Source organism: Sparus aurata, chromosome 8, assembly GCF_900880675.1.
Source record: "Sparus aurata chromosome 8, fSpaAur1.1, whole genome shotgun sequence".
NCBI lineage: Eukaryota > Metazoa > Chordata > Actinopteri > Spariformes > Sparidae > Sparus > Sparus aurata.
The window spans coordinates 19936738-19962460 of NC_044194.1; the positions used below are offsets into that span (position 1 = coordinate 19936738).

Here is a 25723-nt window from a genome sequence, read left to right on the forward strand (position 1 = left end):
GAGAGGGTGAGGACGTACGAGCCGCCGCTGTCGTTTTACTTCCTGGTCCTCCTTCTTGTCAGGTTAGCTTCAGTGTGTTAGCTAGCAACCGGGCGTTGCGGTCATGAGACAGATGCAGCGGCGGAGGCAGTGATATGGACCTGGACAGGGCTGCAGCAGAGTAGTTACTGTAGCTCTACAGCTCTGTGGCCATATTAGACACGTCCGACTGTGGGAATGTCTCGTCACGTGCATACCGGAGACACGGAGGCGCGCGAGCCGCTTCTCACCTGTGACTACCTGGAGCCGCGCGAGCCGGACTCAGATGAAGGTAGAGAGCTGTGCACCTCAGGCACCTTCACACACCCGTACTTTACTGCAGTATTTTCATTTTTCGGGCTACTTTTCGCTCTACTAAACAGACACAGTGAGCTGAAGAATATGCTTCAGTAGTTCGCACGTTTTGTGGATACAGTGGTGGAACGTCACTGAGTGCATTTACTCAAGCACTGTGCAGTTTTCGAGGTGCTTGAACTTTACTTGAGTATTTCCCATCACATGTGTTAACATCCCGTCACTGTAACGTTAGATAAACGAGGCGAGGACGAGCGGATAGTATTCTGCAGATTGCCATATGGCTGTTCTCGCAGACAAAGGTGGCCTAAAATGGAAATACTCAAATAAAGTCCACGTACCTTTTTAGATTATACTAAGTACTGTACTTAAGTAAATATTAGGAAAAATTTCAACCCTGTAGTTAATAAGGTGAGGATGGCCAACCCGGTATTCTGCAGCTCGCTATGTGTCTGTTTATTAAACTGAAAAGTTGCCAAAAAATGGAAATACTCACATAATGTACAAGTACCTCAAAATGTTACTTATGTATTATGTAAATGTACTTAGTTACATGCCATCAATTAGGCAAAATAAGGTACTTCAGAGTACTGACGGATATTTTTTTTAGCTTGATGTGACTGTTACTAGTAAACTTTCGAGGTACTTGTACATTACTTGAGTATTAATAATGTATGTATTTATCCTTATGTATGTATATATTAATTTACTGTTTATTTAGCTAGAGAACATTTACTCAGGTACTGTACTTGAATACAGTGTTGAGGTACTTCTACTTTGCTTGAGTATTTCCATGTTATGCATCTTATTAGTTTACAAAACAGACGCACGTCAAGCTATAAGAATACACTTCAGTGGTCCTCACCTTGTGTAGCTACAGTGATGGAATGTAATAAAGTACATTTATTCAGTTACTGTATTTTAGTACAGCTTTTAGTTTTTTTTAAGAAGTTGTTCCTTACCTGAGTTTCTCCATTTTTTCCCTCCTACTTTTTAGTTTACTATACAGACACGACAAGTCTAAAGAATACTCTTCAGTAATCCTGACATTATTTCCCTAGTGATAGGATGTAACTGGGATACATTTACTCAAGCACTGTACTTAAGTATAATTCTGAGGTATGTGAATGTGAGTATTTCGATTTTCAGCTCCTTTATACTTCCACTTGCGTACATTTTGGATGCAAATATTGTACTTTATACTGTAATAAATTGATTTTGTGACTTTGTTCTTGGACTGAGATATTACTAAATTGTAATGGTATTACTTCTAAGGTTTTACAGACAAAAAAATTATAATCAGCAGATTAATTGATTAACAATTAGAAAAGAAAATTGAGAGTTGCAGACCTGGACTTAATCAAGTGGTTTTCTCAGTTAATTGTGTTTTTTGTGCTTCTTTTAAGGTGAAATTATTTTCGAGAGGAGGGCCTCAAACATCACACGTGATGCTGCCGCGGGCGCACAGAGAAGACTCACTTATGAGGAGGCAGTGGAGGAAGCAGGTAAGTTTTAGCTGTGTCTGAAATTTTTGTTTCAAGGAAAAAAACAAAAAACAAAGCCAGTTTGGAGGAATCTGATATCTTACTTTGAACTGCTTCTGCACATCCCATTCAACCTATTGGCTAATAAAATTTAAAATGGTTGCTTCAGCTGAATAATGCCTCATCTACATGCTCCAAAAATAATGTGGTTTTTTTCATATTCTATTAAAATGAAGCTTTATAGAAACACAGTGTTATAAAATAGATACATAGATGACATGACATGAAAAAAATAGAATTTCATTATTGTGAAAGAATTCAGCCTCATTCATTGTCTGAAATAGGTCAACAAAGACACCAGGTGATTCTCTAACAGATAACGCCTCTCTTTGTCTGTCCACTGTTTGTTCTGCTTTTGCTCCCAGGGTTTGGTTTGTTCCACTGGCTGCTGTTGGTGGTGTGTGGTTGGGCCAATGCCAGCGACGCTGTGGAGATCCTGTGTGTGTCTTTTCTCCTGCCAACAGCGCGCTGCGATCTATCGTTGAGCTCCTCAGACATGGGACTGCTGACTGCCAGTATTTTCCTCGGTGAATCACAATCATTAAAAAAAAAATCAGATTTTGACATTTCAGAGCAGAAGCTCAGCGAGAAACGACTGAACCTATTGTAGAAACAAACAATTATATTATTGTCTTGTTACAGTCATTTTCTGTTTTTCTAGGAATGATGATGGGCGGCTACCTGTGGGGATACTTGGCTGACCAGAGGGGGCGTTGCAGGGTCTTGGTTGTATCCCTGACTATCAACGGGGTGTTTGGAGGTCTGGCCAGCTTGGCTCCGTGGTTCTGGCTCTTCCTGCTGATGAGGTTCATCAGCGGCATCGGGTGAGCATATTTTTACACTTTCTGTTTACATGAAGTCATTTCGCTGACAGACGCACACTGACTTAAGTACACAAAAAACAACCGGCCATAGATTTTATCCCCACAACACGCAGATGTTGCTTCATTTTGGGACAAAGAAAATCACAAAAATGGTTTAAATCCCTTTAGGTGTGTGTTGACATTATGTCAGATATATCTATTTATTGTGTTGCAGAGATATCCACTGAAGTTTGCATGCTAACCGGTTAGCCCCAGCCCTGAAAACCTCTTTCTCCCAGAGGTGTAAGCACCAACGCTCACCTGGTAGTTTGGCTAGCTGCATGGCTAACTGAGCTAACTAGCTAATAGAAGCTACAGACATGGCCGCATAAAAAGTATACAGTTAGCGGCAATTAGCATTTGTTGTGGTGATATGCTGCACCTTTTTGTATGTCTTGATATTAATTCTTACTTATTGTACCTCTTACTCACATTGTCCGCTAGCGATTTCCTCTCCTAAGTCGTGGACAGCTCAAGACTAAAAGCTGTTTTCTCTTCCTCTGCAGGGTTGGCGGGTCAATCCCTGTGATCTTCTCCTACTTCTCAGAGTTCATGCCCCGTCTGAAGAGAGGTGCGATGATCAGCGCTCTGGCCACCTTCTGGATGGCAGGAAACATCCTTGCCGCAGGTGGGAAGTTGCATGACTCCCATTAATAAAAGAATATATATGAAAAAAAATATATATATAAAAAAAAAAGTGCAGCAGCCACAGGTTTTATGAAAATCACCAGTTACATGCTGGCATTCAGTGTAGTATTCTGCATGTTAGCATGATTTAGCTTGCTAAAGTTGGCATGCTAACATGTAGCTAAAACTGCTGAATTTCCTTGTCATTGTTCCTTGACACTATCAAAATAAGACAAAAAGCACACAGCTTATATTTAAAAAAATCACTCCATGTGTTCATTGACGAGCGACTGTCTGTTTGCAGGTCTGGCCTGGATGGTTATTCCAAGAACTTCGATACATTTCTCTCTGGGCTCTCTAAACTTTCAGAGCTGGAGACTGTTTGTGATGCTCTGCTCTGTCCCCAGCCTCACCTCGGCCCTCATCTTTAGACTGCTCATGCCTGAAAGCCCCAAGTTCCTCATGGAGGTATGTAAAAGCCAGACTCGCGCTCGTGTTTGAAAGCTGAATTAAAATTTTTTCAAACTGCCTTTGAGATTTTTGTCTTTGTCTTTGTCAGGCTGCCCGAGAGAAAGAGGCGATCCATGTCTTTAAAGTGATGTTTGAGCTGAACATGTGGGGAAAAGGAAAAGATTTTCCGGTACGATTCTTTGTCATAGTTTGGTGTTCACAATTTAGATGTTTAGCTTCATTAGACATAAAACACAGTGAAGTGGTGACAATGATAAATATGTTTATGACAAATAATAAAACAGCAAATAAAATGAAGAAATTGAACCCAAGATAAACAAAGACAATGAGCACAATACAAAGACAAGAAAGAGATGAACTTGAAGAAACAGAGAAAGTGCAAAATGTGAAATCAATATGTATGTCATGAAACATACAAATAATTTGTATGTGGTTTGTTCAAGTTCTCTAAACAATTCCTTCTTTTCTTTCTTCTTTTCAATCTCAAGTATAATGTTCTATAGTTACGACTCTCATGTTTAACTTTTTATTTCAAGAAATTTAGTCTGTGTACAAGCTCCAAGCCAAGAGGGAAACCTGAGGAGACCAGAACTCGGGGTTCCCGAAGAGGGAGACTCGTTCATATTTTGAAAAAGGTAAATGTCTCAAAGCCCGACAAAGCTCTGATGGGACATCAGAAGGGATGAAACAAGATATAGTAAACATTAACCAATATTGGTAATTTATTTTGTCGTCTTTGGAGAAAGTTCCTAGACTCTTGTTGCATTCAGAGATACTTTATAAACTTTGTGAAATGCCATCTTCTGCAAATTCTGAACAGTTTTGTCCCTCTTGTGAATTATACATGGTGATATTATTTAATTTGTGTAAAAAACATTGTGTCCATTTGGCATAAAGCACCTGAAAGTCTTTAAAGTGGCAGTTATTGTGTTATAGTTTAGCACATTCTCACATTAATTGATATGTTTTTAATTATGAGTTATCCTTTTATTGTTGCTAATTAAAATGTTCTTTTTTATGTAATTGTATATATACTTCTTTGGTTCTGCTTGCAGGGCTTGTTGCCAATCAAACAGATGTTTAAAGGTCCACTCAGATCCAGAAGCCTCGTTCTGCTCGTCATCTTCTACTGTATCTCCTTCGGGTGAGAAATCCAATGTGAAGGCCCCACATACCGATTTTATTCTGTAATTGTGTGTAAGTCCAGTGCTCTGACCCCACTGATGTGTGCAGGAGGCAGTAACAGATAACCATTTTATCTTCAACAACCAGAAATCCTGTTCCTTAACTGAAAACAACTGCTGGAAATATTTTTTTTATCCCTAACAACTTGTCTCTTTTTATCAAACTAATGCAGTCTCAGTGCAGGACTTATGCACGTAGGTTCAGTTTAACATCCCTTTTTACTTCTTATGTAAATGTTTTAATGTGTGCGTGTGTGTGTAGTTACTACGGGCTGTGGATGTGGTTTCCGGAGCTGTTTGAGAGAATGGAGAGCGGCGGCGGCTCACCCTGTGCCAACGTTTCCCTGCCGTCTTTGCTCCACAACCAAAGCTGCTACCCGGTCAAGACAGCAGGTGTGTCTCTGTGACGGAAAATAATGAATTCTTCTGATTTTCTTTTTTTTTGTACTTTTGCCTCCAGTCGGTAAACACAGAACTATACTAAAACGACAGATGTTTAGCTCATTGACAGAAGAAGATATGTTTGAAAATCAAGATCAGGATCACACTCTTCAACAAAAAGGTCTTTTTAATGTTGTCAGACACTTGGAATAACGATCTCTGCCACATTCTTTGATGGTCGAAGATGTGCCAAGGATTACGCTGCAGCCATTGCAGTTTGTTTTGCAGCAGCTAGCTGAGGCATTTTACTGACTAAGTCATTTACACCCCAACATTTTAAAAAAATAGGGCCAATATTACTGGAAACTGGAAACACCTTGCAGCAAACTGATAACAACAAATAGCAGCAGTGTTCGAGAGACACACTTTCATTTGAATAATTCAAATGTGGGGCGCCGTTTAGTTCAGTTGGTAGAGCGGGTGTCCCATGTACAGAGGCTTTGTCCTCGCTGCAGCGGCCCCTTTGCTGCGTGTCACTCCCCCTCTCTCATCCTGTTTCCTGTCATGCCTTCATCTGTACTGTCATTAAAGCCATATAAAAAGGCCCTTTTTTTTTTTTGACAATTAAATAAAAAAAAAATAATTCAAATGAACTGCAGAGACTTATCTGGTCAACAGATTTTAGGAAGAACAAGTTTTCAGTAATTGATTGATGATAATAATTAAAATTGATCTCTTCTTTCTTGTTCCCCTATAATTACATCATTCTATTCAAGACCTGTAAAATGCAGCATTATTGGTTGTGTCCGACCAAACTGCATGATGGGATAGGCTCCAGACCACGAAGACTTTTTATCTTCCTGTCCTCACTCTGCTCTCCTGCTGTGTCCCTCATTGGCAGTGTATATGGAGGGCTTCGTCATTGCTGTGTCAAACTTACCAGGAAACATCTTCACCATTCTGATGATGGACAGCACGGGAGGAAAAGCTCTACTGTGTGAGTCAGATGAATTACTGACTGCTGTTAATGTCTGTTTTCTCACTTCCAGTAAGCCCCGCTGCCAATAAGTGTGGATCTATAAAACAAGCCACTTTCACACCTTAAATCCTTAAGTGATGTCTCACCTCTTTGTTGCATCTCCAGCTGGCAGCCTGCTGTTGTCCAGTCTGACCGTCTTCCTCATCTACGTGATCCAGACCAAAGTCCAGAGTCTGGTCCTGTCGTGTGTCTTCAGCGGCGTGTCGGTGATCACCTGGAACGCCCTCGACGTAGTGGGAACGGAGCTCTACCCAACACAGCTACGGTACATTTTTAAAACTCTTTTAAACTGACTGTGGAATAGATTTGGACGTTTAAACACTTGGATACTAAGTTCTTTCCAACCTGAGGATTACACACAAACGGGTCCTGTAATACATCTGTGCGATGAGAAAGGAAAAAACTAATGATATCTTTGCACTATTTTTATTTTTTCTATCTTATTTTTGCCGTGTTAGTCCTTGATACATTTTACCTCATCAGACCACCAGAAACCCCTTAAATTGGTAAACTTACAGCTGATGTGTTGAGCAGGATGTAAACTGTGATTAGGAGTCACACAAAGGTTTGGATCTATCGTTAAAGGGCAACATTTAGAAAGTCAGTTTAATGTCCTTGTTTTTGGTACTTATAGCAGGGTGTCTGCAGGTCCTTAAGTGTCTTAAAATAATTTTTAGAAAGATATATATATATAAACATAAACCTGAGTCTGAGTCATGTGAAATAGATTTTCATAAGCAGTTATTGTTTTAACAGCGAAGATGCCAACTCCCACGATCTCACGCGACCGTTGTCTTCTGTTTTTGATTTGATTGAAGTGGCAGAAAGTAAATATTGTTCATTTAAAATAGTTTTAAATTTGAACTTGTGGGTTCTTAATTACCAGAAACATCTGTTTGAATTCATCTTTTTTTTATTGTTACAAATCTTTGTCACTGAACCTAATATTGTTGTTTTGTTTTTTTTACTGAAAATATTCCTACATCTACAGCAGATCTCTGAACATACTACTATATTTATACTTCTTTATAGTTATTTGTGATGCTTGAATAAGAAAAAGAGGATTTGTCTAAAAAGCTGTCTTAAATTTGGTTAAAAATGATCATGAAAAGGCCTAAAAATACAAAATTTGAGTATCTGACACTTGTAGACAACCCGTCTAGTGCTTTTGTGGAACTCTGCTTAAATCCTACCCTCATCCTTTATGTTTGTGCTAGTAATGTAGTCGCCCCCTTTTCTTTACTTTTTTCTTTTCCTCAGCCTTGATAACATCAGTGGGCAGGGACAGGTAGAAGGTTCATATGATTCAGTTTGGTCAGCCGTCACATGTTAAAATCACAGTTCTGGAGAAAGTGTGAGGTTACGTCCTGTTTCTGCTGCTCACACGTCCTGCTGCTTCTCCTCTTCTGTCAGGTCCTCTGCCCTCGGTTTCTTCACAGGTGTGGGCCGAGTGGCAGCGATCACGGGTAACGTCGTCTTCGGAAAGTTGGTGGACACAAACTGCGCCGTGCCGGTCCTGATGGTGTCGGCTCTGCTGCTGACTGGGGGACTGGTGGCTCTTCTGCTTCCACAAACCAAACAGACGGAGCTCACCTAGTGACTCAGCATCACTTCATGTTAGATTTATAAATTATTAGAAAACATACCTTAATGTCTTCATGGACGCAGACTGCAGGATCGCTGCCTTTATATCTCCCGTTTCTGCTCCCGGAGGATGTTTGAATCCTGTGCCTTCTGTCGTCTCTCTGTGCCTTTTTTTTTACGGTGCCTCGTTTTAAATGCCAACAATGTAGAGAGGACAGATGGCTTTCTGCACCTTCCAAGGATTGTTATTCAGGAAAGTGAGCATGGAGGAAAATAAACGCAGTTGTACCAGTGTGTAGATTGTGAGCTTGTGAGGAAAATATCCTTCAGAACTGTCAAGGACACCTTTAAAAAGTTTATCTCTAAAGCCAACAAAAATCTTCTCTGCTCAGTCAAAAAAGTAGAACATGCTGTTGAGTTTCTGGATGATAATCAGTGATTTGAGTAGAAGCTGATGAGGGGCCTCATTAACAGAAGCGTCCTTGTTTCTGTCATCATAAACACAGACAGATCAAGAAGGGTGTTTAAGGCTTTTTATTTTGCATTTCTCTGACTTAAGATATACTACATTCAACATCTTTGCTACAGGATCTGTTTACTTTGTAGTTTACCAAGTAAAAGCCTTTGTATATATTAGCAAATGCCTGTAAAAAAAAAAAGGAAAGTGTCCTTTCCTGCATGTGTACATCTATGCAACACAGGTTCATTTTCACTGTGAAAGTGTCATTCTGTATCAGGGCTGCAATAATTGTTATAAATTCATCTGCAGGTTGTTTTCATGATTAGTTGATTAACCATTTACCAAATTAAAAGTGACCTTTTCTTATTGCTTCCCATGTCCAACTAACATTCCAAAAAAAAGGCTCTAGTTTTGATATCATAAATGTCATAGGAAAGGAGAAAATCCTCACATAAATCAAAAACCCTAACCCTAACCCTCCTTTTGTTACAATGTGGTCATGTTAGACCTTAAAAACAAACTAATGCATTTCAGAGTTTGTTTTTAAGGTCAATCATGACCACACTGTGACAATAAATGTATTTAAATCATTTAATGAGAGTGCCTTTGAGTTGTTTCTGTGATTTCTGGGATGAAACCCTTAAATTTAAGAAGCTTAAACCTGCAAATTGACATTATTTTAATTGGAAAAAATATCAAAATAGTTTGCAACTTCTGTCTTTTGATCAACTAATTGATTAATAAATTGTTGCAGCTCTGCCCTGTACCCATCTTGATTTTTCCTGTACAAACAAGTACAGTTACAGTTCATTCCTTTAAGAGACCAAAGATTTCAAACTTCAGATGACAATCACTACAGTCCATAACAAGAACAGATGAACTTCACATCTGTGAGTCTATAAGACTTTATGTTTTAAAACACATTTCAAAACATCTTGTGACCACATTTCTTTTCTTTTTTTTTTTTAATAAACTCTCATTTTTAATGACAGCTGTGTGTGTTTTGGTGTTGTATCATATCAGGTTTTACTGCAGACCAGAGGGAGAAATCTTTAATAAAAGTACAACACTTAAAGAGAGATGAAAAAGTCCTGCACTCGATGTCTTAAATGCTGTGAGTATTATTAGTAAATCGAGAGGAAAAGTACACGTATATAAAAGTAAATTCTCCCCTGTGGCTGATTGTAAATGTGTAAGTAGAGAACGTTTGACCCTCAATCCTCAATTGATGTGAAAAATCACACATGTATGTAATCATGAGCTAGCTTTTATGTTTTGTTCATGTAAGTTCTGAATCTGAAGACTGCAGCTGTCAAATAAAATGTAGTAAGACGTACAGGAATTCCCTCTGAAATGTCTGCAGTTGAAGGGAAAAATTGAAATACTCGAGTAAGGTAGTTCCTCAAAACTAGCAGAAAATGAGGATGTCCCCTGAAATGTTTCCATTTTTCAAGAAGGCATTCTGGTAATTCTCTTCCATATATTACAACATCTTCCTCTTTTCCACTGTTACTCAAACTGCCAGTCATTTGAGCTCTTTTTGTGTTCACTTTTCTTCCAGTACCAGTGGTTTGTCACTGTTTTTCAGGCCACAAGACAGATAAGAGAAAAAATTTGACTGTAATTTTTATTTGTATAATAAATAAAATTGTAATGCTGCTTGCTGGATGTTGGCTGAGAAGCTAACGTAAGGACAGGGTTATCTTAGCTTAAAACATCTAACCAGACTTAATTATTATAGGCTCCAATTTTTGTAGAGGTTAAAAAAACAAAATAGAACATGTTAATTAATAATAATAAAGAGGTGCTGGAAGACAGAAACAAGCTAGCTGTTTACCTGTTTATGGCCTTAACGTTAAGCTAACGGCGGCCTTAACGAAAAGACAGTAAAACAGCTTCTCTAGTGTTTTGTTTTTCTTCAGCACCAGTTGTTGGTCATTGTTTGTGAAGTCATGAGACAGAAGACGCATGGAAATGTATCTGTAATTTTTATTTGTATAATAAATAAACTTGTAATACTTCAGGATCACATTTCACAAACACACACAGAGTATGATAAACCATACTTTGGATATCTGAAAGCAAAACAATTTGCCAGACATGACTTATGATTCAGAGAGTAATTTTATCCAGCTGTGTCATTCTCGGTAGATGTTTACATTAAAAGTAGAATTTCTCACTCTTTACATTCTTCATCATGACTCTGCTGCGATGAATGGACATTTCAGGTGTGAGTGCTTCAAAGGTAAACAACGCAAAAAGGCCAAAATAAAACCGTCCACTGCCGCTGCTGCTTGGTTTCCTATGATGATGGCTGAAGTTTGACTGTACGCCTTTGGTAAAACACAGCTGTTACATTTTCCAACAGTATAGAAACAATAAATAATGCGTCAAAGGTAAGAAGCCACAGGACACATGAGGTTCATAACAAAAGAGAAGCAACAAGACCTCTGACGTGAAATCAAAACATAATAAAAGGCATGAAAACAGTGCTGCCTGACAAATGAGATCAAGACAACACTCGATTTGAAAATGCTTTCACAATATTATCAAAAGCACTATTTCAATTGTAATCCATAAGTATTCTTTAAGAAAGAAAATACACTACAATGTTGAACTCAAACTAATTTAAACATCCATTAAAAGTTAGGGGCAAGGTTTCAATCATTAATTGGGAGCAGCGAAAACCCGTCAGTAGCTATTTTGATAATCCGAATCTCTGGTTCCAGCAGCTGAAATGTAAATATTTGCTGGTTATATTAAACTTCTATGGCATTAAGAAGCTGGAAATCTTGAGTTTTGGAGAAGAAACATATCTTCTGACATATTACAAGGTGTATCGAGTAGTGTATTAAGTAATTTGTGGGTCATTCAATAATGAAAGCAGTCGTTAATTGAATTTTATGACAAATGTTCAGTAGATTTGCCAAAAACATTTGCATTGGAAACTCGGGTGAATTCACATTTGTTTGAATATTAATTAATGTTCATTTTTGCTTTTTCAAATAAAAAATACATTAAAATTAACAGTCGTCAAAGAGATGAATTCTTATATTCAGGTGGACTAATGGTTATGATGTGCTTCATGATGTGCTTTCAAGTCAAGCATCATTTTGAGTCATTTTTGAAAACAGGTGATGTTCGCCAGGTCAATCGATATTGAGTGTCATCTCAAACACACTCACACACACACACACACACACACACTCAGACACACCACACCTTACTTACGTATAGCAGGACTGTATTACAGGTTGCAATACATACAATAACATTTATACATCTTCAGGTTTGTTTTAATAAATGCCCCACATACTGTAATGAACATGTGCACTAAGAGAGCTAGCCAAATGCTGAAATCGCAGAATTTGAGATGGACATCCGTCTTTATTCCCGGGAATGTTAAGTTATTGATTAACACCATTTGTTGTGCCAAAATGGTTCTGTTATAGGTAGTTGTTGTCTCAGTTGAGCCTTCATGCTACATTCAAGTAATGAGAAATGTCAAATAAGTGGATGAGGATTAACTTTGTATGTGTTTTTAGCAAGGAAATTCATACCTAGAGTTCATAAACTACTACTTCTATAATCTACATCTTAAATAGTTGGAGAGATAATAACTAACAAGCTAAAAATAAAAAATTGGTGTGACAGATTTGTGCAACCACTTGAAGAAGAACTTACTGGGGAACCTTAGCTCTAAAGTTTATGGGTGAAACTTGATCACTTCTTAATTTATTTTCTCTGAATAGCAATAGGGTCCTTATGTAAAAACTCTCAACACAAGGTTCACTAACGTTGTGTCTTTAAAAATGTTAACCCATATCTGATGGCCTTCCTCTGCAGATGGAGTGTGTGAGTGAGGTCATGTTTTGAGTGGTTTGAGAGTTGATATCATTGAATGGATCATAACATTGGATCTTAATAACTTTGACCTTTTCTCAATCAACTAGTGTTCTGTTTCCAACTGCTGCTACATAACAAACGACCCAGACTTATCAGCTCCTAATATTGTAATTTGGATCCTCCTGTTTTATCGTTTTAACGTATTTGTGACTGCCATTTTATTTAACTTCTATTTATATCTTTCTTTTGAACCTTGGTTTAACACACAGTAATTTCTGCCGCTAGAATCTCTCAATTCAGAAATGAAAAGATGTAGTTTAAAGATGTTGTGAAGTAGGGTGTGATCATGGGAGCTGCTGTCTTCATTGTTAAGCAACCCTAACTGCCTATCTGACATGACTCAGATAGAAATGTTCATGTACGGGGAAATGTTTTATTCTCGTTACGTTTAGTCACATTGGAGTTTGGTAACTGAGGAAGGCCAGAAGCTTGATAAACATTCATTAAGTGGACCTTGTGCAAAGAAAAGATGCACAAATCTGTCTTTTATGAGTTGATTACGAATCGGAAATTGGAATCCAATTCATCAAATTGTCTCCTCAAGGAAGGAAAATTCATTGCAAATGAAGTATATTTAGACAATGATGTAATAAACTTTAGAAGGGAGAGAATGATTCTATATTAGGTTCAGCATTAGTCATGACTGATTGTCAAAAATATCACATGGCATTCAGTGGATACAGGAGTACTTTCTAACCATAGAAGGCTTTTGAACCAAACAACAAACTGGAATTAAACATTCTGGGAACTTCCTCGCTGCTTACAGGAGAACGGAGGAGATGCTACACGTGTGATGAGTCTCGGACGATATGTGACAGGGGTGTCGGTGTGTGAGGGGGCAGGGGCGACAAAGTCGAGCACACGTCACTGTGTCAGAGCCAGGAGGATGTCCTTCACCAGCATTGTGCCGATCACCATTTTCTCACAGTTGACTGTCAGCTGGGCGGCTCCTTCCTCTTTGGTCGCCACGGTGACCAACACCAAGCTGCTGCTGCTCACCGTCCTGCCTGCGAACCTGTAGACAGGATGATCAGGAGGAGGAACAGGAGGAATGAAGTCAAAGCAGCAAAGGTCGGAAATAAAGACGAAGCAGCAGAAATGAAAGGGGATGCACGTGTGTCAGCAGGTTTTTTGTTTCAAATAAAAAACAATATAAAGAACAATCTGAAGTTTACAGCAACATAAATAATCACCTATGTATGATGCTGTAAAGAAACGTGCATGAAGCCTTTTATAAATGGCCACTCAGTATTGTGTGATCTGTTGAAATCTTCTGTAGTTAAAAAAACATAGATTGATTTAAATATCTTACCATGGCTGGCCTAATCATGGCACTGAAAATAAATTTAAATGGACCAATGACCAAAATAACTTTGCAATTACTTATCTAACAGTAACATTTTGATTATATTAAAACAAAAATATTTCTTATTATTTAGTAAAATGTTCACATCAAATAATTACGAAAGACCCATGATGGTAAGGTTTCTTTTGAACTCTTTTGAACTACAACTTTTAAACCTTTAAGAAAGTGGTTAAACATCTTTTACCTTCTATCTTTATATTTTGTCAATCAAACCAAACAAAAAACTAAAAATTGTGCCCTCGAGTTACTAACATTTGATGTTAACTGGTAAAAAAGGGTCGCTACAATTGCATTTAAAAATCATGCCATTGGCCAAAAAAACCTAGAAAGATGATGAAAAATGCAGCCTTTCTGTTCTGCGAAGTCTGACGCCACTGCAGTGATCGGCCAGTTGGGGGCAGTATATATGCAAGTCAAAAAACGTTTGATAAAGTGAGACAAAGTTGGTCCTCGATCCAGCTATCCCTACATCGTTCACCCGTTAGCCTACACGGGTCAATTCACCAAATCACAATAACAAAGATGTTCTCATCTACCTCTGGTGGTATTTTAGGCATGCAGCACAAAACAAATCTCAAAATGCTTAATGCAGTTAAGGATTTTTCTTGACATGTTAAGGATGAATTTTAGTCTTTACCACTAGAGGAAACACTACATATAAGATCTGTAAATAGAAACGGGATCTCTTGCTCAGATTTTGATGAAACTTGATTTTATCAGCATTCAGACGCTTTCTGGATCATAACTCACAGTTCTGATAAACACCAAAGTAGCAGATTTGGGGCTGCTGATATGTATTTGAATCCCTCTCACCTGCACTCTTTATCTGAACCGCACGGCACTCTGCTGAGGTTTGCGGCGGTGGTCACCCTCTGGACAATGGTGTGTTCGTTCCGGCACTTCATGTCCAGAGTTAGCTTTTCTGTGATCTCATTCATACCCATCAGCTGACCTGTGGAGGAGTCAGCAGAGCACTGGTCAAACTGGAGAACCCTAAAAACAATTGCTGCTTATTTTCACTATCTGAGTCGCAAAAAATGCAAAGCAGTTATTGATAATACAACGATACAGGGTGCTGCTTGTACAGTATCAGCGTGCTGTTTTATCATTATCTAACATCTACAAACATATACAGTATTATATACAGATACCGTATAAATGGCTAACGCATCTCCTACAGTACTATAGGACACACAGTGCACCAATTATTCCAAAATCCTACTGAAACCTAAAGAGGAATACACTGATGCTTCCCACTGAGCACAGTAGAGGACAGACGCAATTGTTTTGGTCAATTTGAAGTGATAAAGAGGAAAATTTGTGCGCCAAGTCCAGTTTAATGCCTCGTGAGTTTTCAGTGTGGTTTGAAAGTACGACATGGAAATTCTTTAAGAATTAACACTCTTATTTGAAAGTGGGTGCTTCCTGCTGAGCATTGATTTGGGAGTTGTTGCAGGTCAAAAGACATCAAGAACCTGACTGAAGGTTTGTCACATGTCTTAATTACAAACACAATCTTTTTTAGAGCCAGAAGAAACCTTATTTGCCTACCCACCAAGCTTCCCTAATTCAATATACACTTAATAGTTAAGTGTTACAGTCAGTTAGTAGCTATGCCTCAGTCCTTATCAGAAGGTCCCAGTGGTTGCAACTTGTCAATCACAAGGTAGCCGCCCCCAAAAGCGTACAATGCTATATTTTCTATTTAACTCTAAATGGGACCATAATTTATTAACCAATATCATGCTCTAATAAAGAAGATTTGGAACTAGCAACTGACACCATAAACTCATTAGGAAACTGTTGCGGTACTGAGGTAATAAGTCATGTGGGAAGTAGGGTTACTTTCTCATAAGCTTATGTACAATAAGACTTCTCATTGAAACCAGTTGAGTTGACAGTGACTTGATATGTAATTCTTCAACAAAAGTCTACCTTTTTAAATGTGAGAAGTGATGTGAATATCTCTAAGCACAACATCATTTGGGGTTTTAGGAATTTTGATGGGTAATTGTCAGCATTTTCTAATTTTTATAGAATCATCCAGTGGTTCTCAGCTTACGGGGACTGTCCACTGGATAAATCTGATTTTTGAAATTATTGACATGATAGGACAGTAGAAAAACACATTATCACAACATAAATACATTTTTTCTGACATAAAAGCTTAACTGACTTGTTTGTGAATAATGGTATAAACTTACATATTCAGGCTCATGGGACATAAAACAATTTTTTAGTCAGGTAAAACTTATTTACAGAACACAATTTCATGAGTCATACACTTGTTTCAAGGGGTTTTTACAGTTTGTGTAGGATAGAAGACTGTTGTTGATTCGGATTAGGAAAAAATACTTTATAGTATCCAAATCATCTAAAAAAAACGTACGTCTTTTGACCTGCAAATCACAAAAAAGCTAACCAGGTTTGAATGTACAACAAACCATCAGACAAACAAATGCGCTGTGACAACACCTCATATTCCCAGCTGTGGTTATCAGCAGTTTAGTGCACATGATCGGGTGCTGCTCTGATGCCTCATGTTATTAATTTTATGCACATGGCGCTTGAAGAGTGAATCAGGATCAGTGGATGAGCATTTCCAGTCATTCCTGTTGCAGCAGAATGTGAGCGGCCTTAATAAGATGCAGGTTAGTACAGGTGAGTCTGTCTGAAGCTACAGACCTGGAGGTGCAGTTAAATGTTGATTACCAAGGCAGGAGGGGAGGGGGATTCAGCAGGAGGCGTTAGAGGAGGGCAGCGGAGGGGGAGTGGGAGGTGGGGGGGGTCTGTGTGAGGTTGAGGTTGGCTATAAGGCAGGTGGGCACACAGATGGCTGGGGGAAACAAATCTATCAAAGCCAACTTACCTAGATTGTGTAATAGCTTCTCTATTGGGGGACAGTACGGAGAGGGAGGAACCGTGGATATGACACATGTTTAAAGAGTCACTATGCTCAGTGTTAGTCAGGATGGGAAATGAACACCATACAACAGAAACATGCTGCTAACTGTTGCCTGAAGCTGCTCTACCAAACACTGACTGGATGTTGGTGTATTTGAAGTGACTAGTACAGTTAGTAAACACTGAAGGATTTGTCACAATACCCACAAGTCCACATTCATGCACCGCTCGGTAGTAAACAGGCAGGTCCCTCGTCCAACATGTACCTACACACAGTACACTTCACTAACACTTGATGGGCACATCTCCTAACACATTTCCTCTGAAGAAGTATTCACGCCCCTTCCTGTGGACCTCATGGAACCTTATTTCAGAAAAAACATTGTATGGTAGTAAATGGATAAAGACATATTTTTAATCCCGCTTGAACTGTGTCATGAATCACACATATGATCATTGTCAAGAAAACTGGAACTTCTCGTAATTAAAGCAAAATATCATCTAGTTTTGTGTAAAACTGCTCAGTGAACTCCACATCTTGCTCAACACAGGTCAACAACACTTACACGGCCGCCAACTCGGCACAGTAAAGGTACTAATAAAAGGTGGTATCACAATAAATCTGGTCATTTTGACAATGACAGTTATGTGAGAGGAGCAGCTCTACAATGTTTAAGTTGTAGGTTTTGATGACCGTTCAACAAGATGACATCACTAACGCGACTGTTAGCTGTGTAGTCTTTATAATTTAATTTTTTCACAGTCTTATATTTCATTAGTTTTATGACAAACTGTGAATTTCTTGATTTGAAGTTCATGACACAATTCAAATGGGATCGAAAAATGATGTTTCCATCAATTCACTTCTACGTTTTTCTGAAATAAGGTCCCATGAGGGAAACTTGGAGGGGCGTGACTTCAACTCTCACAACTCACCAGTTAAGTACTTTGGTCATTCACTTAAAGGGTATTTTACACATTAAAGTGTGTTTAAAGGTCTTGGGGAGCACTACTGCATACATGAGAAAAAAGTAGAGTAAAGCCTTTTGTGGCTACCGAGGAAGCTTCACAAATCTGATAAAGTGTCACCAGAGTCACTCAGTGGTTAAGTTGCATTGCAACACACTTTCAAGTGTAAAATTAGAGGAGTTACCCTTTAAAGAAAAGTACAAAATATAAACACTGAATTATACATCAAGTACAGAAAATATTCGCTTTCAATTACTGATGAATGAACGTGTTCATCACTTTCGTGTTACAGCTAAATCTGGAGCTACTTTTAATAACTTTACACAAGCCATAGGCTAACACAAGTGTGGGTATTGAAACAAACCAGTTAACTGCACAGATGAAACTATTGTGCAGCAAACATTTAAAAGGCAATGAAGGCTCCCATTGTAATAAATAAATATCATGCAAAACTGTGATTACTCATTTGACTACATACTGAACCTGTTGTTACCAAAAATGATAAAAGAAAACAAACCAAACACTAAATGTTACTCTAATTACAAACACACACAAAAATTGACTGTATCATTGATTTAACCTGTCTTATTACATATAACGGACATAAAATGTACTTCAGGGACAGAATCTCAAAATAAATGCTGATGATGAGAAAAGACAAAAGTGATGATGGTTCTGTCATCTCCTTCTAAAATGTGAGGATAAAGATGTTTCCTCCTCAATTGACCTAATTACAGTACTTTTATCAGTGGGCCTAGTTTATAGTCAGTACTGAATGTGTACATCAGACTGTCTTTCGTCAAAAAATAACTCTCAAGAGACTTTTGAACCTGACCAAAGTCTGAATTACCTAAACAAACCCTGACACTCCCATACCTGTTCAGAATTGCAAAATGTTCCGACTCTAGCACATGCCAGCAGATGAACATCTAACTAAATCTGGACAATATTCCAGATAAACTCTGGATCAATATCTCTTAAAAATACTTTTGCTGCTAGCAAGAAAACTAACACAAAGAAACGACTGCCTCTAATGACTCTGTCCTCATGCGTCTTGTTTCGCTTGTCCGTGTTTCCAACCTTTGTGATTGTTTGCCCCTCCCTGATGTGCTTCACCTGTTTCCAATTATCCTTTCCTCCCTCGTGTTTAGAGCTTGTGTGCCTCCTGCTCTCTTTGTCAGTTTGTCTGTTCAATTTCCCTGATTCTGCTGTTCGTATTTCTGTGTCTTCCATTCCAATCTCCCACGTGATGCTGGTACTTTGCTTTTTGGTTTGGACTTTTGTTTTTGTTTTTGCCTATGTTCTTGGATTTCTTGAGTTTTGCTGTCCTCCTTTTATTTCTTCTATTTTGGGATTTGGGATTTTATAGATTTGGAGTTTTCAGCTTCTTATCATTAGAGCTCACTTTTCATTTAGCTGTCCTCTGCTTGTCTGTCCAGTGTGTTTGGGTTCCCTTTGTTGGTTGCTATGTTCCAGATATAGATATGTAACACTTGTTTTTTCTGGAAATGATAAAAAAAGTAGCCAAATAATAATAGGAAAAAAAAGATAGAAGTCAGAAAGGAAATATGTGAAATCAACTGTTTATGCACAATTTCGTATTCTGATAGACTTGTTTTGATGCAATGGCAGTAAAGTTATGGTGTTTACATGTCCTATATTCCCCGAAATAGTGATTTATTGCTCACCTTGCTCCTTTTTAAACTCGTTCTCTGTCAGGAAGACAGGCCTCATCAGCTCACCAACTGGCGGCTGAATAGACACGAAGAATTTCCTGGTGTGAGTACTGAAAATGAGAAAGACAATACAAATTCAGGAATCATAATTGTTTTTCTAGGAGGACAGAGGAATTTCTGAATTTATATTAATGTTTTATCAGTTTCCTCTGTGCTGTATACAGGACATAAAATGAGTAAGATCAACTATCACAACCGGCCTGCAGACACAGGCGGAGCTAACAAGCCCAACACTGAGTGCAATTTCAAAACTCAGCACATAAATGAGAAATAGTCAATTACAGCCTCAGTTCTGTTTTCGCTCAGTGCTTCTTTTAGAAGACTGCATGGTGTTGAAACTGTAAAACAGAGAATCCATCTCACCACAGCTGGAAGTTTGCTGCTTGTGTTGAGTCACAGAAATCAATGCCCATCACAGCTGTGGCCGTCTCGCCTGCAGGCAGCAGCTCTATTGACACATGACAACAGAAACACACAGTCAGGCACCAACTCTCTGATCTGGGATTAAACATGTTGTCACACTGGATTAATTACAAAATGAATGAATGAAAAATTCAGTCCCAACAGCCCGTCACTCACCAATCTCAGAAAATTCTTTGACCCTCATCCCAGACTGCAGTTTCACGTCCTCTATGTGCAGGTTCTTTGTGTCGGCGGTGGCGTTGTTGGTAAACTGCATCTGCACTGCCACCATGTTGGCATCGGGGCTGAATGGCTGACGGCTGAAGCAGTATTCCACCGACAGACCCTCCCCTGTGATCCGGTGCAGCAGCTCGTAGTTCTTTAGTGCACTGGAGGGAGCAATGGTCTGTAAGCAGAGGACAAGATGAAGTGTCATTGATACTAATGCCCAATTATACAGAGAGGGTTGATATACGTTAGCATGAAAGCTACATTTTCTAATCTGCTGTCAGCATCTAATGGTGTGTTCAAGTCAGTTTCATGCGGGAGAATTATCTGGTCATTACAGGTGAGATGAGGATCTCATTCGGTTGAGTTTTGACTTTTGTAACTGGCATCCTTCATATTGTTTTCTTGTCAGTTCAGAGAGGATACTCATGTCAAAAACTACATTTCAGTTTGGCAGTTACCTCTTTTCCACCAACATGGACCAGGCTCCATGTGTACCTTGATCTTTAGTATTTTTAGTGTAGCACTGAGGATGCAAAAGTCAAGATTGTTGGATAGTGTATATTGTATCTTCCTTAGTTAGAATGGCTAATTAGAATTAGCCATGAATTGTTCCTATCGGGTCGTCTGATACAGTGAATATAATAAACAGGAAGATGAGAAATGTGTGAATACTTACTGCCGGAGAGAGCACAGTATCAGACAGAGACAATCCCTCCAGGTCTGTCACAAGGCTATTTGACAGGAAGGTGTTGACGGGGGTGACTTGAGGAGAAGGAGCAGGTTCGACTGAGAAGAGAGATGTGAAATGTGAGTGTGATTCAGCCGTGACTGTATTCATCTCTCTGTTATATTATCTCTCATGGGAACAAGTCGGAGTTTTTACTTTTAGAAATAATCACGTGGTTTGCAAATGTCCTTGCACGCTGACTTTGCTTTAGTTTTATATTCTCTTTCAGAGCATAGAGCTCACAGAGATGAAAATACTCACAATCATCAAGGTCGAGCAGAGACATTTCTTTCTTCTCTTTCTTGCTCTCCTTCTTGACAGGCTTAGAAGGAGGTTTAGATTCAGCTGCCTGGAGGGAGATGAAAGAAAATTTAGATGAATAGCTGGAAGTCTTTATGTTTCTGTTTGCAGGTGGGGCAGACTAAATACAGGGTTTGGTTCACATGTCAGTGATAAGAATATTAACAAATAGACTTTGTTCTAATGTAGATATGTAACTGATTTTATTTATTTTTTTAACAGGGATACATTATCATTACCTTTTTTTTCTTTTTGACCTCTGCCTCCGACTCAGACTCTTCAGACTCTGATTGGCTGCTCTCGGACTCGCTCTCCTCGTCCTCGTCCGATTCAGACTCTGAGTCGCTCTTACGTTGTTTAGTCTTCCTCTGGTGCTTCCTCTCTTCTTCTTCACTGCTCTGTTCACTGTAAAGGAAAGACAAATTAAGCGGTCTTATTAGGTTGAGTGTTGAGATTGCTGTATAATAAAACTACCTATCAAACTATACTGAATCTGACATAACCATCAATTTGGCTTTCAGAACAATGTGTGCAGTGTCCATAACAGAAGCATGTACTACCTTTCGCTTTCTTGCACCGGCTTCTTTAATTCCTTCTTTTTCTTCTTCTTTTCCTTTTCTTCCTCCTCCTCCTCCTCCTCTTCCTCCGACTCAGAGCCGTCCTCACTCTCTTCGCTCTCTGATCTCGACGCGCTCTCCTCGCTGCCGCTGCCACTTTCTGAGCCGCTGGCAGAGTCCGACTCTGAAGGGGAAAAGGATCAGAGGGTGAGAAGCTCAATTTACACAGAAAACTGAGATGAAAGTATGCATTGCAAGTTACAGTAAACACCATATATCAGGTGACACATACATACACACAGTTCAGTAGCACTTCCACAGACAACACAAGAGCTTCACATGAACCATTAGACAACTATGTTTTCAACGATTCTTGAGACTCAATATCACTGTAATACAAGTTTCAAATCTGGAGTAACTTCTTCTCCTTGACTTTCACAAATGAAATGATCAAAATTGTATTCTCCCTTGTATTATCAATTCCCTAGAAACACTGTTTTTTCCCAGGGGCAAGCAAGTTAAAACAAAATAGATTTATCAGCACCAATGACAGTTGCAGATTTCGTACTTGAGACACAAACAAAAAGGACTAAAGACAGAGATTAGAGTGATGATGTTGTACTACAGCTGTACAACGATGCTGCATAATGATGCAGGATTTAATTATTCATCAGAATCAGAATTTCCTTTATTTGTCCCGCAAATGGGGACATTTCTTCATTACAGCAGCCAAAGGAGAGGGAATTGTAATACACAGAAATAATATTAAAAGAATAAACAATGCAATGCAATGAAAATCTGTATTTAATTATTAAGTCATTTTAGTCTTTACAAAAACTTGACAACTTGTCAAATGTATACTGACATCCAGGATTTTGCTTTGTCCTTTATAATCTCTCATTTTAGTAATGAAAACTTCATTTTCACTGAATACTGAATGGAATATTATTAAAAGACTATTCCCAAAAGAAATCTTCCCTTTCCCAATAAGGGACAGTATCATACTATCTATGACTATTTCACTCAGACAAACATAATACTAAAGTACTCAATTATTACTACAACCAGTAATATTACTTCAGTAGACAATTCTAATAGCATTGTATACAGCAAAGACCTTAAAATTAGTGTGTACCTGACAGTTGTGGAAAGTAACTAGTGTGATTTTGAATTACTTGCATTTTATGATTGAAACTTCCACTTTTAAATACAACACAGAGTTCTGAGGTGGACGTTGACTGTAAAAGAACACAGCCAGCAGCCAGCTAAAGTTACCACTGTCAGCTGACTCCGTTGGCCCAGACTCGCCCTCCGAGTCAGAGTAGAATGGCTTTTCCACTTTCTTCTCCTTCCTCTTCTCTCGGCTGCTGCATTTGGTCCATTCGGGCACCTGGCAGACAAAGAGGAATTCAGACAGTGAGCCGTCAGCCTTGTTTCAGTGACAAGCCCCCTCAGACAGAAGCAGAGACGAAGGCAGATTACAGTAGCATGGCCATGAATGCCTCTGCCTGGGCGTGATGCAGCCAAATGAAGCCAGCCATCAGATCTGCTTTTAGATCTGACAGTCAGAGAACAAATTCAGTACACGCACTAATGCTTTGTCTGTCTTTTTTTTGTTGCACAGATAGATGTTAGCACCAGGTGATGCCTTCATGACCAGTTGCAGAAATGGTTTTCTTTCGATATAGGGAGCAGTTCCATTAAGAGAAGTGATGTCTTTGAGGACGGTGACTATCCTCCCACACACTTTGTTTCTTGCCCTTTCTGTGACCAAACTCATTAACTAACGCCATCAGCTAATGAGTGTGGACATCCTCTAAACCCCATTCAAAACCCACGAGGCTGCTAATGCATCTGGACATGTGAGAGGACCACACAGCCTGCTAAAAGAATCACTTCTTTAATGGTAGAGACCGAGAAAGAGGGTGCTGTGTTTCAGGAAGCTTTGGCTGAGCTTAGCACAGGAGAGCGACTACGTTAGGCAGGGTGTCAAAAAGCACTCGGGTTTTGCCGCTATATGGGTTTGAGGCTCAAGGAGGTGGGCTATTTGCCGCTAACTGACTCACACTCGTTAATGTTGTGACTCTTTCAAGCAGCGTAAAAACCTGGCAGATGTAGAAAAGAAAAAAGATTGGGATGGAGGTGAGAACAGGAAGGAAAGTTTAAGAAAAAAGTCAGGAAAATAAGAGAAACAAGCACAGAAAGGTTTCCGGGTCTAAAAAAAGAAGACGTGTGAGAACAGTTTGTGATATCACAGAGACAACAAATACTTTTTTTTTTTACCACAATATCTGGCAGTTAGGTAGCTGGTAAATGTTGTTTTTCTCTGATAAAATCAAAACACTCCAATATAACTTAATTATACTGTAAATACTTAAATATATGCTGAAATAAAGAAATTAAAAAAAAGTCAACATTAACATTCACCACTTACTAACACATCAAGCAAATACATGCCAATTAAAAAATCTACCAAAAAACTTCATTAGTGGTAAAGCAGGTGTGGTACGAGCATGGATGAAAATGAACTACATGAAGGGTGGAACAGCAGAGGGAAATCACATCACTCAGTATCACACAACAACATTTGTGACACATTCACAAGTTGTGTCACAAATTTCATGTGAGACCAGCCAGGTGCAGAAGAAGAAACAGTGGCCCACTAATAAATAAACTAACCAGGTCCACTTACTCCTAATTATCTGATCATTCTGGGGCCTCAGACATTTTATCCAAAGTACTTTATTTCAGTTAAAGAAAAAAAAATACAATAAAAACTAAGCTTGATGAAAAAAGATTCTCATGGTTAGTCATGGAAATGATGAGTTAAAAAGTTATTAGATCAAAAATTCTCAATCATTAGTTATAAAGTCATAATTATAAGATAAAAGTAATAATTATGAGCTAAAAGTAATAATTACGAGCTACAAAAAAGTCAGTTAACTCATAATGTTGAATTTTTAACTCATTATGACTTCTTTACCTCAAGATGCTGACTTTTTGTCTAATCAGTTAATATAACTTTTTTTATTGAATAACCTTTCAGATAAATGTGCTAGGTACCTAAACAGAACAGTAAAATAAAAACTAAATGGCATGGAGCGGTTCTTATGGTACCATCCACAACTTCTGATATTGAGAATGCAAAAGGAACCATTCTCATGCGTAACGAACTGAACAGAGCTGCAGTGCTTGGTGGACATTAGGCTTTTGTGTTTTGTCCAAGAAAATGTAAACAGTTGGATTAAAGCCCCCCAGGTGGTCATCATTAACAGATGAAGTCTGTTAAATTGTCATGAAACTGTACACTGACTTAGTGTCCTTGTTGGCTTAAAAGAAAGTGTAAATAAGGTGGTTGTGTGGTTTTCAAGGTCAAGAATTAACTGTCAATCTCAACTTCTAAACCAACATGGAAGAGAAATCCTGATCAGTGCTCAGAATAATGGAGTAATCATATAATCTGATGGAAGTTTAAACATCTACAGTTTCTTCACCTGCTGATGAAGAGGTATGGTTGGCAAGGCAAGCAAGTGGACTTTGAGCAGAACAAATGCTTTTTCCTGAATGAAGAATGAGCTGTCAAGCTCAGCTCTCTAATCCTTTCGACCTGAGTCAGCTTTGTCTGAAGATTTAGCATCAACTTTATCCTACATCTTCATGTCTACATATTTCAAGGAGGATAAACTATTATCCATTTCTATTTGGGACACAGATGGCTGTCACATTTATCCTCCATAAATCTACACAGATTCTGGGATTCAGCACTGAGGAGTTAAATCTCATCAATCTTATCTTATCGACTTGACCATAAACAGCAGACACCAGACATCAGACTATAGGAGGAAAGAGAGCAGTCATCAAAACAAACACCACTGCACTCCCAAACTGAGGAGGAGGAGGAGGGGCACCTCTCGCCAGTCTCCTAGCAGGCCGATCCGGCCCTCGCTGGTGTCTATGACTTCCTCTATCTGTGGAGATGATAATTTGCAGAGGGACAGCCTGTCAGAGAGGTCGGGACTTCAGAGGATCCACTGATCCTTGCAGCTTCCACAGCCACAACAAGAGTGGATGTGATTGGATACTCAGTTTGATCATGACCATAAAACCTTTCTCAGAAACTGAGATGCTACGTGTTTTTG

General features: G+C 38.8%; 2 protein-coding genes and 1 long non-coding RNA gene across 11 annotated transcripts in view; 1 reads left to right on the top strand and 2 right to left on the bottom strand.

Moving 5' to 3' along the window:
• The first annotated feature begins 177 nt into the window (after positions 1 to 177).
• sv2 (synaptic vesicle glycoprotein 2) lies at positions 178 to 9822 on the top strand. Its single transcript, XM_030425388.1, has 13 exons — positions 178 to 310; positions 1740 to 1838; positions 2243 to 2404; positions 2539 to 2701; positions 3247 to 3368; positions 3672 to 3835; positions 3927 to 4007; positions 4375 to 4473; positions 4894 to 4982; positions 5285 to 5415; positions 6305 to 6400; positions 6548 to 6707; positions 7856 to 9822. Exons 1-13 carry the CDS (start codon positions 217 to 219, stop codon positions 8037 to 8039), a joined length of 1644 nt encoding a protein of 547 aa, XP_030281248.1. The 5' UTR covers positions 178 to 216; the 3' UTR covers positions 8040 to 9822.
• LOC115586383 (uncharacterized) lies at positions 5573 to 8210 on the bottom strand. The gene is made up of 2 exons (XR_003984872.1): positions 8089 to 8210; positions 5573 to 8003 (listed from the first exon to the last, which is right to left on the bottom strand). It is a non-coding gene; the product is annotated as an uncharacterized LOC115586383 (long non-coding RNA).
• A 635-nt stretch (positions 9823 to 10457) lies between the features above and the next one.
• ap3b2 (adaptor related protein complex 3 subunit beta 2) overlaps positions 10458 to 25723 on the bottom strand; it is a 44750-nt gene continuing 29484 nt past the window's right edge. For 3 of the 9 annotated variants that reach the window (XM_030425382.1, XM_030425381.1, XM_030425378.1), the window contains exons 18-28: positions 22860 to 22974; positions 21588 to 21768; positions 21267 to 21432; positions 20989 to 21076; positions 20677 to 20786; positions 19947 to 20175; positions 19731 to 19815; positions 19320 to 19417; positions 16628 to 16648; positions 14572 to 14710; positions 13073 to 13407 (exon numbers count right to left, since the gene is read on the bottom strand). In XM_030425382.1, the coding sequence (XP_030281242.1) occupies positions 13257 to 13407; positions 14572 to 14710; positions 16628 to 16648; positions 19320 to 19417; positions 19731 to 19815; positions 19947 to 20175; positions 20677 to 20786; positions 20989 to 21076; positions 21267 to 21432; positions 21588 to 21768; positions 22860 to 22974 (1383 nt within the window). In that variant the 3' untranslated portion in view covers positions 13073 to 13256. Of the gene's footprint in view, positions 13408 to 14571; positions 14711 to 16627; positions 16649 to 19319; positions 19418 to 19730; positions 19816 to 19946; positions 20176 to 20676; positions 20787 to 20988; positions 21077 to 21266; positions 21433 to 21587; positions 21769 to 22859; positions 22975 to 23650; positions 23690 to 25723 lie in introns of all 9 variants that reach the window. The other 6 variants (XM_030425379.1, XM_030425376.1, XM_030425380.1 and 3 more) reach the window with 4 other exon arrangements.